The following is a 17914-nucleotide window of genomic DNA, read 5'->3' on the forward strand; positions in this document are numbered from 1 at the left end:
TCTCCAAGAAATCAATCGATAAGACTCCTAGCTTATGAAGAAACGTTATCACCGCCACACTCAAATCCCAGGCTGATGCGTTTGCCTTGCAAATAAAATCACGAAAGTTGCTAATTCATTTTGACAACCGTGTTCTCGACGGGAGAAATCGAAGAGAATAATAAGTTGAAGATAAGACGACGACGTCTGGCAACCGGTGAACCCTGCCCTTGGCTCAGCTGATTCATATATGAAGGTCTTAATATATCGGGCACATTGACACGTACGATATAGCTCTTATCGGGCACGCCAGCGGGGACTAAGGTAGTCGTCTGGATAACATGGAGTTTACAATTTATTTTTAGAGTCAGATAAAATGTTGACACTTTCCAAAAGAAGGTAGAAAGAACTCCTTTCGAGAAGTACATAGACGCATGTCTTGTCCTAGTTTCAAATCGCTCCTTTCATCAAGTGACGTCAGAATCTGCTAATGCTTAGAATCCATGTCGGCAGATTCCGCCGTGTGCCGAGATGATTATCTTCACACAAAACGCTCAACGGTCTTAGAAGAAACCCACAGATTACTTGAGTATCCTACGGCAAAAAGAACACTGCAACTGCAATGCCACGAACGGTGAGGATGGGTTTGCGGCTTTCTTTGCACCTTGCGCTATTTATAAATAACAGTCACCGCAACTCATCCTTTCACAAACCTTTCATAACGCTTCAGGTGACGAGCTAAGAAAATGATTCAGTGCTGTGCATCCCAGCCTCGGGACACTCGAGCTGACGTAGACCGGCCGTAGAAGTGGTAAACCAGCGAAAACCAGCCGGAAAGTACGGATGAATAGATGTCGATCGATGCTAAGCCGTGGATAAGCGGACTCACACACTCGCCTCAAAGTGCCAAGTTGGACTTGAATCATCTTGGGTCTTTGAAAGCGGCTGCAACTATCGTAACGAGTTTGCCGTTTGAAGGCTACATAAAAGTGCTTGAGAGACTTCGAAAGAAAACTGTCTTATTGTGCATGTGCTCTTGCTTGTGTCCAAGGTATGGAAGAGATACATTTGACAACTTAATTATAGTTTCCTAATTTAAAACTTTTCCGTTCTTGTTGTATACCTTTTTAAAAAGTTTTACATTTTCTTAATTGAATCAAAAAATAAAACTTTCTACATATTATAAGAAACGGAGCTCTGATTGTGTACAAAATGTTTCTCTTTTCCCAACACAAACCACTTACGAAACATTTCATGTGGAAAAATAAAGCCCCCGTGCCTTTTCGGGGGGACAACGCGCCGATGTCAGGCGGAGTGGGAAACTAATTTCCCTAATGGGCACCGGTCCAACACCCGTCCGGCTCGGTTCGCACTGGATTCAATCAAGTCCGACCACGTGGGACACTTCCAAGCGGACGTCCTGGCGGATTTCCTCCGTTAACAAGCCTCACACGGCGCGCGGCCGGGGGTACTTTTTTTAAATATTTGAACACATGTAAATTATTCAATCGCAACACGATTGCTCCACATTCTGTTGTGTCTGCCTGCAATGGTCTGTTTGTGTGTGTTTGTGTGTTTGAATTGGTGTCTCAAGGACCACAGCTGACCATTTGTATACGCGCAGAAAGGCAAAAGCAGCCCTCTATTGGGTTTGCTCGTTAGAGCCGCGACACTGGTCAAAGCAAGGGACAGAACGAAAATCCAATTCCCAATGCAATGTGGCTTCGAGCACAATCCACGTTCAGATATGCTAACCAGGTTGGCCTCCGGACACACCGGACCTACGGCGGAGGGGGCAAGCGTATGCACCTGATTCACCTGCAGTCGCCACGACGAAGACATGTTTTTATTTGCATTCGTGATTTGAATCGCCTCCGGAGCGGTTTTCTATGACTATTCTACAGTGCGCTTGGGTGGAGCAAGCAGGAGGGGGGGGGGGGGGGGGAGGCGTGCGGTGATGGAAAACGTAAACTTTCGTTTGCAGAAGGCAACTGTTTTTGTTTGTCTTGGCGCACGACGAGAAACTTTTCCTCTGTCCGACACGGAGAACGGCACAACGGCAGTTTTCAACGCGGTCGGAAGAATCGCTTCCCAAAGCGATGCACTTTGGCAAAAGTTTTCTTGTTGATGATTTCAATTGCACCAAGCCCACTGTTTATCCGCCTGGAAGGGGGAAATCTGAATCATCATCCGCCACTTTAGTCACGTCTTGAGAATTCATAATAACTTCCGCTCGGTAGGACGCATTTGCGTCATCCGCAAACCCGACTCTCCATGGTCTAGATCCTTTCTATCCAGAAAAAAGCCGGTCAAAGTGTTTGCTTCTGCGCAAAATCTCAGGCGCAACTATTCAACAAACTATTCGGGTTGATTTTAATCTCGTCCTATTCAAACCATCAAACCAAAAGAGGGGGATTCTTCGAGACATGGGAAGGCGAAAATTGTGCACATTCTTGACTGAACAGATTGAACAATGTACCGCATCATCTTGGCAGGCTGTGTAAAAGGGATGTTTTTAAATTCGTGGAAAACTGACTTTTCGTGCCGTTGAGAAACCCCTCGAAGGAAACCTTCTCAGAAGAAAAGCTGCGATTTTCACAACCACAATAAACGTTAATCCAATAGTGACCCGCTATCTTGAAGTGGTGTGAAAGCGTAACGGATTCACAGCGCAACAACATTTCCCGGTATTAGGTGATCCGATGATGTTCGCGATACGATGTTGTACTTTTTTGCCCCCTCCGACCCGCCTATCACCTTCCCTGTCGGCTTGTGATGGATTGTGATAAGTTGACGCTGATTTTTATTGCCGAAAAGCTAATGCGCCCGAATCGTGAACGAACAATGATGGTGTTGATCATATCTGTTTGGAGCGATGTGTTTCGAGGCTCGTGGAAGAAAGCCAAACGCGTGGAAAAAAAGTGGTAAATAAATGACTCACTGGGTTAACCGAAAATTTAGGTTAGAAACGGGCGAGGAGGGGACCGTAGGGTAGCCGTCCACAAACCTTATCAGTAGCTTGATTGGACACCTTAATGACATTATCGCACCACTGGAGGGCGCGAAAAGGAGAAGAAACACAGGGTTTGAGTGTACAGAAGACAGCCCTTCCATAAATCAATTTAGCACCCAAGGCACCCTCCTCGGCCGTTCGAGTCGAATCGAGCGAATGTCGAAGGCCAGCAGACGCCGGTGATTGGCGTCGTCGCAGGGTGGCGCCAAACAATCTACCACTCGGACGATCGCTTTGATGAACGCGAACCGGGCGACGACGGCGAGAGTGATTAAAATAAACGCTGACTCGATGCGAACCGGGCGATTATGGGCTTTCTCCAGATGACGTCTACTGAAGTCGTCCACTTAACGTTATCAGTCGCTCGCAATCCGTACGATAAGTCGCTTATCTTGCCCCGAAGCAAATTGGTTTTGCAGGCCACGAGGCTCATTGTATTTGGCAAACTAGATAGAGCATGGAAACCGATTTATTTGAATTTAGTTCGATACGTCTAATGCTTAGTCACAAACTAAAGAAATTTACCGTACTGAGCTGTTTAGGATGAGAATTCTTTAAAACAAAGTCCAACTGTTAAAAACTTTAAAGAAAAACTTTTCTTCAATGCGATATTCATTTTAATTTGATTTGCCTCAGAGGAAAAAACTAGAGATAGTTAACTTAGGGAGAGTTACGAACATTTTCCTAGATATGGCATGGAAACCGATTTATTTGAATTCAGTTCGATAAGTCTAATGTTTAAAAAAGGTCACAAATTAAAGACAATTACCGTAGTTATCTGTTTAGAACGAGTACTCTTTAAAAAAAAGTCCGGCAGTTGAAAACTTTAAAGAAAAACTTTTCTTCAATGCGCTATTTATTTTAATCGGATTTGTCCCATTTCCAGAGGAAATAAAAACTAGGGATAGTTAACTTAGGGAGAGTTACGAACATATTCCAATGCCCATTTACACGAAAAACGAATTATTTGTGAACAGAATGCTGAAGTTTTTTGCATTCAATACAATTTAATTTTTTTTTGCATTCTAATGATTGAAGAAAATTATTAAAGTAATCGAGTATATTAATGCAATTGACGTTATTTTGGACTTGCTTACATTTTTGCATAACAAAATGGTTATTTAATCGTTACATCAAGTATTACCGAACGATTAATTGCTTAAAATGAATATTTTGCAAAACTAAGATGAAAAGTTTGTCCATTTGTAAAAAAAAACAACATGTGTTTAGTGTGCTTTTGATTTAAATCTGGATTCCACCACAGTAGAAGCTGCTAGCGATAGTAGTTAGAGTACCGTCATTTTAGTGAAACTTGCAAGAACCTCTTTGCAAACCAAACAAAGCTCAAAAGGAAAACATAAGCAGAGTGGCAAACATAAAAACCGACTGCATGCACAAACGCAACCGAGATTTTTCGGACGAGCGAAAAAATAACAGCAACGAACGAAGAGACATGGCAGCGTTAAATATTATTTTATCTGATTTCCCCGCGGACCTGTAGCTAACAATGCCGGAATGAAGGAAGAGAAAAAAAACACACGGTTTAAATAGGGCCATCGCAAGTGCCCACGGAATGTCCACCACACCCGGGGACCCACATTCACCAGCACATTGCGCATTGCGTATACCGACCAAAGCCGAAAACCGGGCCCCAAAAAATTCGAGCACCGTGTGTCCAGCGATGAAAAACGTCTCAATTTTGTAGCCTCCCTTGGCGCATTTTCCACGCTCGAACAAAAAGAAAACCACAAACCAAGCCGGCGCACACACAGTGGTCCATATTTTCCTTCCCAGTGGACAAATGAAATGGAAAACATTTCACATCGCAATGAAATGGGACGAGCACAGGCGGTGAGGCGGACAGTATTAAATAACGTGACGGAGCGGTTAGTTTGTGGTCCGACCGACTTCGAGGCTTCTAGGCAATTGCCCGTGGTGACTAAAAACCGTCGCCCATGGGGTCCCCCCCACCACATACTAGCATCACTTCGTCCTTGGGGTGGCAATGGCGAACGGAGTACTTCATGCTGGGTAAATGGCGACACATGTGCGGCACCGTGGCTGCTTTTGGCAAGGAAAACTAAAGCCTCCCTCTAATACCACCTCCGGTGGTAAAAGCCTTTTTTTTATTTTTTGCCCTGCCTTTCCTTTATTTCCTACCGCAAACGCCACACGGAGTTCCTCCCCGTTACTTTCGTTGCGACAAAAATAATGCCGGATTTGTTTTTTTTCATGTTGACGTGCTGCGATTCCTTATGCGCTCCCCCCGAGCTGCTTACGTAACCTTGGTTGAGATCGAAATGGGTGTCGTTGTCACTAAGACGCTCCTTTTCTCCATCTTTTGCCCGTTCGCTGCTGCATTATTACGATTATTATTATTTTCTTCTCTCCACAGTAAACCCTGTTTCGGCACAAGCCGGGCAACATGACGCAAAGTCTGTCACCTTTTTTACCGCTTTCCCCCCCTCGGCAAGTGGCATACGTTTAAGACGATAAAGAACGCCAGCCTACCCAATTGCCGTCACTCCTCCTTCGGGCGGGTTGGGAGCGATTTGGAGCATTTCGGAAAATATTTACGACCACTTTTGTACTGCGGGAGTAATGGGGAGCCGCGCATTGTAAATACACTTTGTATCTTTTTTGTTGTGCCGGTGATGTATATTTGTAGTATTTTTGCTTTTTTTATTCAATTTAACCAACAACCTAGACTCACGACAAATGTCCAACGAACGGTGGCGGGTGATAAATTGAACGTGGTTTAAAACTGCTCGTTTGCAACGACGGACGACAATGGTTTTGGAACTGGTGCCAAAAACGCACCGCCAGTCCCCGGCATGGTGTTTGATCAATATGTTTAGTTGTGATGTTTATTTTCCCTTTTATTTATGACGGAAACACCCCCACATGTGTGTGTGTGTGCCAGGATCAGGTTGGCAACAAAATTCGTTCGTTGGCAAAGAGTCGTGAAGGCTGGTGGAAAGCATAAAATCAGAGGATGATTTTATGGTCTTGGTGCGAAGAAGAAATGAAAATTAAAACTGCTAAATTGTTCACTTCCACAGCTGGATGAACGGTTTAAGGACCTCGCAGCACCTAATTAAGCCACCCACCTCCAAAGCGCCAGTGTTGTTTTGCGCCTTGCGGGGGCAACCATGAAATGCGATAATCATCGATCGGGGGGCAGCGCGATGGGGGGACGGAGCAGCAGCAGCCAGGTCCGAGGCATCCGTTTAGCATAATCGCTCGTGTTCGCGCTCGTTAGCTCCTTAAAGTGTGCGTTTTTTCCTGTTTTTCCCATCCCATTCCCGTCGCGGCAAGGAGAGGGAACAATTTACACTTTCACCGTACCGTGAAGGAAATGTTTCGTCTCGCAACGGGAAGGGACGAAAGCTACCCCGTGAGCTACCGGAAGGGAACGTTACTCGCAACCGGCAAAACACCTCTATTGCCAACAGTCGAAGGTGCTGGTGAAGAAATTGCCGTAGGAAACCGGAAAAGTTTAACTGAGCGTAGCCTTCGGTGTTCAGAGGCTGAAGTCGGCGCACGTGTCGTAATTGATAGTTTCGAGCGATTGAAACCGATTGCACGACCGGTTCCTGTCGTGTGGGGGTGAGAGGTCTCTTCCCAAGGGGGAATTGGATTTTTAAGGTTGTTTATAGCCAGCGTACACTACGACACTTCGCACGGAATGTGCTTGTGGTAAAATCCCAAAAGGCATACGGTACAACCACTTCGAGTTGTTGACAGTAACATGCATACGTCCGCGTGAAGTCCTCCTACAAAAGGGAAAGAAAAATCAAGCCACATAAATACATGTGCCTCAACAGTCAGCAGAGAAAGATTACACACTTTCCGCCCGCTTTTTCCCATTGTTTCGCAACACCAAACGCCAGTGCGCCAGTGAAGACATAAAATGGGCCAGCCATGATGACATCAGACTTACCCCGTATTCCCCCTTTAATGTCCCGGGGGTGAGCATTTTCATTAAAAAGGAAAACACAATCCGGACAATCCACTCCCTGGACAATCCGAACGCGTGGCCATTCCGGGACCGGTAAAGTGTATAGGGTTCGTAAATATTTTTACCACCATCATAAACACACTCCTCGTTCGTAAAAAACTATATCTCCAATAATCCGTTCGAAAGGTCAACGGATTTCCCTGGGTGGAAAAGTGCTACTGGGAAATAAACTTTAATGATAAAACGTATGTTGGGGTTTTGTTTTTTTCACCTCGTCGATTGAGTTATCAAATGTGTATTTGAAATAAAATATCTGAAATTCTCTTGTTAAACGACATATTAAGTTACACGTAATCATGGTACATTTGGGTGTGTTTATCAGTAAATGTGGACCAGCTAATTTGGTACCAAAATTAATAAAAAGGTAAAAACTACTACAAATAATTGTTAGCACGCTGCAATGCAATGTAAAACGAATATAAATATGTTAGCAAACATTATCACAGAACGAGCTGCACATCGACACACAGAGGAAAGGAAAGTACGAACGGAAAGGAAAGGTACACCTATTTAGTTCATTGGAGTACACAAGTAACACGACAACATCAAGAGCAACTAGACGCCACGCATCGGCATCGAAGCGAGAGGGGTCGAGGGAGGAGGCTGTGAGGCTTTTAGGGTTAAAATGTTCATATCACCTGGAGACGACGGCCCGGGACTGGGGCCGGCACTGTCGCTCGAAGGAAGCTTGGGCAGAAGCATCTGCAGCGATGTACGGCGGCTTTTCTTCTCCTCGGCTTTGACGTCTGTGGTGGGCGGGGGGTTGGGTGACGGAAAATGGGGTTCGGAGCAGCAACGAGGAGGGAAAAGGGAGATTGTGGCACAGGGAAGGTCGGGGTTTTTTTTTTTGTTTGGTTCGGTTGCCGGATGGTGGAGCGCGTGCAGATACACGGAATGAAAAGAAAGTAAAAGACATGAGGAAACAATATAGAACAGTGGTTATGGCAAAATATATATACATGTACAGATGGTCAGGTGGTAAATGAAGGTGGTGAGATGAGAAAAATAAGTACAGTGACGCGTTCACTAATAGGAAAATAAAATCGATGTACTAATAAATTTAGTTCATTTTGGTGAATGTCCAAAAACGATACAATCTAATGTACTTAACACAATTTATATTTTCCAACCAAGAACATCGCTGAATGATTTCAACACAAGATTAATTGAAAACTAAATATCAAGAAGCTATATTCAGACTATGCCGTTAGTGCAATTTTTCTTCATCATTTTTTACAAATTCTTTACAAACTTGTCCCCGCTGCATATTTTCATCATTTGCCAAATATGGTCTCCACAGCAAATGTTTACAAATTGATAATTCGTTTGTAGAAGAGTTGTTACCCTTACAAAAAGCACTGTTTGTACAGATGCGCTTCATTAACGTTGCATTTGAAAAAAAAGAAGACAAATTTAAACGTATTTTCAAGCCAAAACGGAAAATGCTAGCAACTTTCTGTTAAAAGCAAAATAAAGAGTAGCATTCCTTTTAAATTTAGAACAAGTTTGACAACTGTATCATTTAAATTGAATCCGCCGTGGCCAAAGCATTAAACCAACTACGTTTGATTGTGTGTGAAAACATCCAGCTTTATCGCGGGCCACGTGACCAAAGATTATTTAAAGCCAGACAGCGACAAGTGGAAAAAACTGGCACTTTACGTTGCTTTTGAAGCTTGTTACCATATATTTAAAATGTTTTGGGGACCCATAACTCCCATAGAACGCCATATCGTGGCTGAAAACCAACGAGAAAGATTTGCACAAAGTCGTTGTTCTTCCTGTCAAGACTTCCGGTGTATGGAGCAGTGTACAGTGTCCAGTACATTCTCTAATTATGCAACTTTATCAGAAAACCATAAAAAAGAGTACGATTCAGTGGTTTGGACATACCTGGCCACAGTAAATCATGCGCAAAGAGCATCAGAGAAATTGAACGGGTCAAATATAAAAGATATACTCCACACTGCTAACCCTCCTTATGGCTCTAAACTACAACCAATCGAAAAAAAACATTTACAACACTTAAAGGTAGGGCCTATTCCAACACTTTAAAGTCCAACCGGTGTAGCATTTGGTCATGAATGCCTCACAACAACTGGAAAACATCCTTACACGACTGGTTTTGCCGGCTATGGCTAAAGTTTCGGCCAAGGACCGTAAGGCCTTCTTACTGGCCGTCGGAATATTTTTTGAAGATACTTAAAAGATGTAACTTTACAATAAAGTTTCCTTCATTCAATTAGCTTGGTCAACTTTTTTCTTATCACCGATGAAAATTTGTCTATTTTTTTAATGCAAACGTTATGTGTTTTATTTGGGTTTTCTGTTTTCCATACGTCCTTTTTACTTTAACGTCTATCTTCAATGGTTTATTCAAAAGAAAAAAAATTGGCAAGTAATCTATAAACTATTATGCAAAGATATCAAAAGTTGAAATGGCGAGACAGTAATAGGCCGCTCATGTGGCAAAAAATAGACCAACAAAAATCGTACAGAATTGATGCGAAATGAAATGATTTTCATGTAAAGCACACAAGTCATGGAAAAAAATTTCTAATAAATTGTTTTCTTTTCAATTATTCATTTCATTCAACCCACAACCAATATTGAGAAACATTCGGTTGGCTGGAACAAAAATCGATTCGACGAGTCCTCCCATTTGATCCCTGACCTATTTGACGCTGTGAATATGGCATGTTGTTTGCGTGATACACTGAGTACGAGGGATGAAAAAGGTCGCCCTTAGAGCATGGCACAACTTCATGCATCCGAACGATACCGCGTATCTCCACCCCTCGGGGCCAACCCAATGCAAACGTTCCGACAGCCCGGCATCACCATCATCATCATCATCATCGTCATCCTCCGGTGGTTGTTCAGCTCGGCAAACACCGCGGGCTCTAATTAGCGTGCGGTAGTTGCCAGTAAACCACCCAGTCATCCATCCATCCACAGGTTTTGCCGTGTCAGGATCGCTTGCAGGACCTCACATTGTTTCGCAAAAGTTGCAGAGGGCAGCTCGGGCGCTACAGTGGAGTTGCCAGTGGTTCACTTTCTAGTGGGCACCCCCCGTCCCCGCTCCATGCCCGGCAGCAATCGGAGGGATTGTTCTGTCAAAAGCGTCTAACAATGGCGACCATCCACAGTGCCAGCACTTTAGGCCACTAACGAACTCCTCGCCTCGCAGATGAGGCACCCACTCCTGTTTCGTTTGCTCCTATGGTATATGGTTTGTTTTTCTCGAGAGGGACAGATTTCGCCCCTGTTCCCTCGTGGGCTGGGAGTGACATTTTTCACGCCCTTGGGATGATCACCCCCCCGGCGCCCTCCCAGCATGCAAGGAACGCAACGATGGAACCGGCAGGCTGCGAAAGCAATTGGCGACGAAAAACAATTTGAATTCATGAATAATAAATCTTCGAAACAAAAGCACGCCACCCCGACCGCAACGCGGGGTGGTTGCAAAAGCGGATTGGGCACGTGTGCGATTCCGTCGCGAAACGGTGCAAGTTAGTGGATATTTAGCTGCCATCCCGGGGAACCAGACTTGATTCCCCGCAAAGGTAGCACAAACTTGGTTTAAAATCTTAACTTTCGAGGGTTCTTGTTTCGAAATAACATTTCTGTAAAGTCCCCGCACACCGTTTTCGATCAAAGCAGAAACTTTTCCCTACCGTCAAACGTGGAATGAAAAAGAATCACGTGTTTGGTTTGTTTAACTCACCAAACTTTTAACGATACATCCCTGCACCGCTCGCTATTACTTCGACTTCTGGTAGAACGAGAACGGAATGTTTGAGCACGCGATAAAAAGGATGAAAAAGGTTTTCTTTTCCCTTTTTTCCGGCCACCATCGTCGGTGTCGCGTGCAATTTGCAATTTTCCCGACACTACTTCGCGCCGGTTTGCGAATCGAAATCGATCAAACTTAGCCGTCGGTAACCGGCAAAAGTCTGAAGTAAGTTTCGTTCCTGGTCCATGGAAGGAAGTGGACTGATTTTCACACACCATCCTCATGGACTTGGTGTGTGCGTGTGTGTCTGTTTGTTGTTCAACTATTGGACGGAAGTAACACTGGATTGACTCACAAACGGTGGAAAAAAGAGGAAACCCTGGGTAGAAGGCTGGGACCAGCCGGCGCCACGACATGCCGCGATGGCCAGGGTGCGAGGACACGGTCGAGTGTCACGACCGTGGGCAGTGCTAAATTGTCGCTCGGCACGCGATCCACCTCCGTGGGGGTCCGTGGAAATAGCTTGGCACCGAGTTTCAACTGCATCGGGACCAAAACCATAAGTCGCCGATCGGGGCGCAGTGAAGTCATTAAAATATGCGAAAACTATTCGGAAGCCACCCTGCGCCCTCTCGACAGCACTATGGCAGGACGTGAGCAAATGGACTAGTTTCACGCCATCTCATGTCACGGTTGGTGACTTGCTGGCTTCCGATTGCCCCGGCGTGGGCATTCCAGTGGACAAGTCATTCATAAATCAGTAGCTCGGAAACACCAGGTAAATTACTTCGAAGTTTCCAAGAATGATGAGACTTTTCTACGATGGATTGCACAAGTTTGAACAATTGCAACTCATGAATCATTTTCAAGCTGAGTTGAACTTTCCCAAGGCAATCAGTGGAGTCGATTAAAAGACCCACCATGAAACTATAGTAGAAAATAAAAAAATCCGTTCAATGGAAGAACTATTTTTATCCATCCGTGGTCCGAATTTGGAAAACCGTCGGTATGGGCTATTATTAACTAGCCCGTGGAACTTGTTGCACAGAGCATGAGAAGGGGGGATAGATTAGATGAAGAAAACGCCGTCGAGAAACGGAAGTACAAGGAAAAGAGCCGCAACACCAAACGGAACCGTTTCGTAATCAATTGCACTGGGAAAGCCAATTGGGGCAAAAATAGCAATCCGATTGACTTCACTTCCATCAATCAACAAAAAAAACACGTTTCTACTGCTTGGTGGTTTGATAAAGTTCAATTGCCTTCTTAAATGGTTGATTATGCGGGTTAAAAATATCAATGTATATTCAAAAAAATGTACACTACAAATTTCTTCTAGAAACAAGACAAAGCTCTGCTTGAAATGCTCATAAATGTTTTGTAAGAAGGTAGTTAAACTGCAGTAAACCATATTTTTCTTGTTATGCCACATTTGACATGCTGTTGACTGTACATCAAATAACAATGATGCTCCCATACAAGGGTAGTTCAACTGAAACAATTTTTAAATTTAAATTATTCCGGAGAATATAATTCATGTTTTATACCAACTGTTTCTTCAACATCTCGTTCTTAGTCACTCGAGGCAAATAATGACCAAGACACAATTCTAGTCTTTTATAACAGAGATCCATTTAACTCCAAGTAAAACAAACCATTTGCGATTCATACGCTCTTCATTCGCAGATAAAGGGTTCTTGTGTTTTCCATCGAAAATGGCCACAAACTACGTTTATAAACTACCAAGGTCAACTAAAATGCGAATTTTGCCCCCGTATGGTAGGATGGCTTTAGAGAGACGACCGAGAAACAAATCTTTTAAATCCACAGAACATTCCAAAGGGCTGAAAAGAATTACCCTTTCTTTCCGAGGCAAACCAAAAGAGTTTTCTTGTGGAGCTAGAGCATCGCTGGAGCACCGGGGTGGGAGGGAAAGGGGTGGGGGATGTTTAAAGATAAGCAATAAACGAAACAATAAAACTTCCCGGGGGAAGAAAAGAAAAGAGAACAACGGCCACACTGACTGCGAACGGGGAAAACTAGCCGCGAACGCGGGAGGGGGAAAGAAAAGGTCAAACTTACCGAGAAACTTTCCACCCGATGAGGACGAGTTGGGTGGTGTGGAGGCTGGCTGGGAGCTGCCAAACGCTGGGGCCGACTCCGGCCGGTTGCCGGCATTTATTGGCGTCGAAACGGCACTGACGGACGCCGACGGCCCATGGCTGCTGCTGGCGCTCATTATACGCTTTTTTCCTTTTTTGTTTCGAGGCACCGGGTCGAACTTTGATGAAGTATTTAAAATTTAAAGCGAACAAAAATTGCCTGCAACGTGGGTAGTAATAGAAAAAGACAAAACGCAGACTCCCCCCAGGGGAGATGGAGTAGCTGCGTGAGGAGGTGCGTTGGCTTCACTGATAGCAGATAAAGCTGCTCGACGGGACGTGCCGCGTGTCACACAAGAAGCACTACCGAGGCCGGTTAAGTAATTACGACTATTTTATTTTTCAACGCACACACAGGGCACAGATGTACACAATTCGCGATAAAAACGCACACTTTTACACTTGCAGATCTACCGCTGACTAGATCATTTCATTTATCTTGCCTTGGACTTGAAGCTGCGACTGCGACACCGGTCCTAGACGACGGACAACACAACACAAGAGCACTCCGCCGGCGTCGGGCAATGTTTGCACAATGGAGTTAAATTCTCTTGGCAAGTCTCGCGGGCTCGCGAAGCCGAAGTTGCGCTTACTTCGACACAACAGAGACACAGACTCCCCGCTGGCACGCGAGAGAGAAATGATGTAATCGCCGTGGCATATGCGTCGCCGAGCAACCCCCGCGGCCACCCGTTTGTGTTTACTGCTGCCGTTTCATCCCTGACCGGAACCTGCGTTGCGCTGGTCTCCGTGGCCGATTCGTCGTTGCCGATTTATGATTATTTTCCCGTGCTGCCTTCCGATCGCTTATCGCGCAACTGCTCACGCGACACCACGGCGTCCGTGAAGGAGAGCGCACAAATCACGAACGTGTACGAGTTCCGGTTTTGCGATTCCGCTGTCGTCCACGTCGTCGTCGTCGTCGGCAGCAACCATCAAACAAACGCGTACAATTTCCGCCTCTCGGTATTTCCAGCCACGGAAAGGATACTACGGTAGAGTGAGAAAATCGCGAACTAGCGCGGTGCAGATCTATACACTACTAGGGCGACGGACCGCTTCCGGTGAGATTACTTCATTGCGGTACCTGATGCGAGATTGGGAGACATCGGTTTCGCTGGAAGTAAAACGAAAAAGTGTACAAAGCACATTACTAATTGTGACGGTGGCAAACTATCACGGAGATGGTGTAATACGTCAAGGAAATGGAATGATATCACACTGCTCATCCGTTCTCTGGTTCCAAAACTGTCTTGCGTTTCAGTTCTGTTGCAAAGTTTTCCCCTTGTTTCTTTTATAAATTACTGTCTACGTCAAACACTCCTCGTTGAACGTAGTAAGCGTGGCAGGTTGGACGTAATTGGATTACTGTTTGTTTTTTTGGCTTCTTCATTTCTCCCGGCTTTGCCTTCGTTCCCTTGGGCCTGAGAAAGATACCGAGTTTGAAAGAAAGAAAAACTGGGAATAAAAAATATCGCACCTAATAAAAATTAGATGTTCTTGAAACACTCGGTAGCAGGATGGGAAACACTTCCTAGCACGAGGATCCTCCGAAGCGTACTGCTGTCGCTGGCAGATTGCCTTTGGTTTCAAAATTATGCATGTGAAAATTCACATTTCGGGAAAATGGCATGTTGTGAGAACCTTCTCTCAACTCAGAAATTGCAGGGCGCTCGGGATATTATTCGCGAATCCGACGATCCGAACTGCCAGTAGCCACACAGGCGCTTAAAATTAACTCTGCTCTCGTTCGGATACTGTGAAACGGCCAGCACAATGTACGGGCTCTAGACACACTTGCACACAAAACTATAAACTGATCATTTAATTTCGCAGACACTTTGCGGTATACCCTGAATAGGAACGAATCAACAAACTTGATACTTTATCCATTCACGAAGGCTGCAATACGATACACTACCCCCCGAGATGGGATTTCTTTTACTAGTTCCGTCCGGTTGTCCGTGTTTTGCATCACCGAACTCCCTCGTAACAGTCGCGCAAGTGACGGAAATTACCAATTGCTAATGAATGAAACGTATGATGATACCAATTACCCTGAACTGTCCACCGAAAAGCGAGCAGAAAACGTACCTTTACCGTGCCGGAGTATCATGTGGACGCTAATTTTGAGTGTAAATTCGGTGCCAGTCTTCCGTCACCGCGGCAAAGTCTACGCAAACTGCCTTCGTTGACGAAACAACGACCAACAATCGGACAACAGGAGGAGAAAAGTACAATGGGTGGTGGACTGTGGGGTGGGATAATATTTGACAACAAGCGGCTTGCGTTTACACTACCTTCTTCAAGTTTGTAGCGAACGCGCATTGTTCTGTTGAGCTCATTTGATTGGTGTACGATTGGATTGTTAAAACTATTTTTTAAAAATCAATACTTATTGATACAGCAGAGCTTATAGAGGGATTGAAGATGGTCAAATGGACAAAAATATTACAACGCAGTTTAAAAAAAAACAATAACATTGTAAAAAATGGTCAAGGTACGGGAAAGTAGAGTAAAATGCACCACTTGGTGAAATAAAATGCACTGGCATGTTTCTAGGTGAATCAACGACTCAAAGATCCAAATATTGCAATATTTTACGCTGGCGCAGGTTTGACCGGATTGTATTTGCTTGCTGGAGGTTTGGGTTCTCTGGAATGGAATAGCCTTCATTCAACACTTGGAAATATCAAAAGGCTAACATAAATATGGCGAAATGATGAAGCAAACTAGGTTTTACATCAAGTAAGCTTTAATGTTGTTTTGGATTTTCTGGTAATAAAAGTCTTGCCTTGAATAAACTGCGAGAAACATGTTCTTCGGTTGAGAGGTGCGTTGCCTCATTTTAGCATACCAAAATGAAACAATCGAACTTTATGTAAATCGTATGTTTCTACTAAGAACATCTGTTCTCGAGGGATTTATTAAACTTATAATGAGTACATCGTTACATTGGGGTAAGCAAAAGAATTGTATCCTTGCTATCATTCTGTGCTGATTCGAAACAGTTTGTTCCACTTTTGATTTCTTAGTTTTCTCTTGTGCGAAGAGAAAGGTAGAGAGAAAAAAACTATCGACAGTTTTTATTACATTTTCTACCGACTTTTCAGCCACAAGCCATAGCGAAATGCTTAAATTAGTCGCCTTAAATGATTCCGTTACGATAAGGCTATGTATGTTAGTTGTGTAAAACCTGAAACACAGAAGGGTATAAATATGTGCCGTACGGATGATGAGTAAAATACTGTGCAATTTTGTTAATTTCAAACGAAAAACGTAAAAGACACATTCTGCAGTTTACACAATGGGTTTTTAAGTCCTCGGATAATGCAGGGAAATTCGATACGCAGAAGGTTTAGCCGATAAGAGCGGCAAGGGGGTTGGGTCTTTCGATAAGCCGTTTTATCCTAAAATATGTAATAATATTATCAGTAGCAATAGTTAAAGACGATACGGGCGTTACTCCGTTTGGAACGCCGGGAATTAACGGGATGATTTGTTTTCCTTAGAGACATCTAACGTTGGACGATGCGGGAACTCTATCGCTACACGATTGCGCTATGTCTTTTGCCGTTTCGGACGGCCATCTAACGGCAGGCTTCAGGTCACAGAGGGAAGGTTTTCTAGTCATCAAAATCAATGTCGGAATCATCCGAATCGTAGCCACCTCGGATTGTTTTCTGATTTGACGGTTTCTTTTGCTTTTTCGTATCCGGAGGAGAGAGAAGATCGCCCTGTTGGGATTAAAAATCAAACAATGTATAATTATCAACAAACCAAGGTATAACTAGCTAAAGTACTTACATTATATTCGATGGCTCCGGACTGTGCGATGCGCCATTCCAGCATTTCGGTGCTAAAATCATCACAGTTCCCAAGATCGGTGAAACCCACGATGTAATCCTTGGTTTTGCTGTCCTTTATCAACGCAATGCTTGGTATCACCTTGATACGGAGGCGCTCTGTTAGGAACGGACACCGCTCGGCATTCACCTTGCAGAAACGGGCCTCGAGGTGCTTGGTGGCAAGAATCTTCAGATGCATGTCAACGATGCGGCAGCGTGGTGTGGAGTCGCGATAAAAGTGGCACACAATGTTGGCCGATTTTTTCGATATCGCAAAGAACTCCTTCTCGTCCGCCAGCTCGGTGTACTCGCCGTGCCCAATGTTCTTCCACTCCTGTTTCTGTTGGGCCTGTTTTTTGAGCTGCTGAATGCGCTGTTCACGTAGCTTTTCCAAATCGTCGGTGTTGAGGTTCTCCAGGCGGTCTAGCTCGTTGTCCAAATGCTTCTCCAGCTGCATCGCGGCCGAAATAACTTGGTTCTGTATCAGATGCTCCATGTTGGCCTCTTTTCTCACTGCAATTTAATGAAACCAACGACTGCCGGTTAGTTACTGGATGCCATACAGGCAAACGTCTTTTGGCAATTGTTCAACCGCCCCCGCGCAAAGAAAACACTCCAAACATCACTGCGAAGACCGGTGTCGGTCGATCGGTCACTGCATGGACCCCCTGCATTCGTCACGAAGGCATCTGATCTTCATTCACGAGAAATACAACCAAAGCACCAGTGCATATCCCCAGAAAACACGAGGATTACAAGCAACAACGTAAAAATACCTTGCCATACACGTTGATACTTACAATTTTTAGTCTTTCAAAGAAATAATTCAATATTCTTTCCGTCCCGTTAGTTTCGGTCTTTCCTACCACGACGATGATTAAGAATACCTGCAATAACTAGGCGTTGCAATTGCTTGTATTTTGACACAGCGGTTTGACAATCGGTTAGCAACAACATTTTGCAACATATTGTTTTTTAAACTTAACTACGCAGTGGATTATTCGTGGATTCAAAACCGATAGCATCAAACCCGTGTTGCACTTTTGTATAACATTAAATATTTGAGTATATTTTAGTCGAAACAAGTTTGTTTTACAAATTTCATCTTACGGATTGGGATCGCCATCAAATTGACTCGGATCAAGTCTCATTCAA

General features: G+C 44.3%; 2 protein-coding genes across 2 annotated transcripts in view; both read right to left on the reverse strand.

The window, feature by feature from the left end:
- LOC131286019 (oxysterol-binding protein-related protein 8) overlaps positions 1-12988 on the reverse strand; it is a 29504-nt gene extending 16516 nt beyond the window's left edge. Inside the window, exons 1-2 of the mRNA XM_058314877.1 lie at positions 12832-12988; positions 7652-7759 (exon numbers count right to left, since the gene is read on the reverse strand). Coding sequence (XP_058170860.1) covers positions 7652-7759; positions 12832-12988 — 265 coding nt within the window. The remainder of the gene's footprint in view (positions 1-7651; positions 7760-12831) is intronic.
- Positions 12989-16226: 3238 nt separating this feature from the next.
- On the reverse strand, positions 16227-17266 carry LOC131287303 (thioredoxin domain-containing protein 9). Its single transcript, XM_058316337.1, has 2 exons — positions 16719-17266; positions 16227-16648 (listed from the first exon to the last, which is right to left on the reverse strand). The coding sequence occupies exons 1-2, from the start codon at positions 17253-17255 to the stop codon at positions 16538-16540; spliced, it is 648 nt and encodes a 215-aa protein (XP_058172320.1). The 5' UTR covers positions 17256-17266; the 3' UTR covers positions 16227-16537.
- Positions 17267-17914: the final 648 nt, after the last annotated feature.

The sequence above is a fragment of the Anopheles ziemanni genome, chromosome 3, assembly GCF_943734765.1.
Source record: "Anopheles ziemanni chromosome 3, idAnoZiCoDA_A2_x.2, whole genome shotgun sequence".
Classification (NCBI taxonomy): domain Eukaryota; kingdom Metazoa; phylum Arthropoda; class Insecta; order Diptera; family Culicidae; genus Anopheles; species Anopheles ziemanni.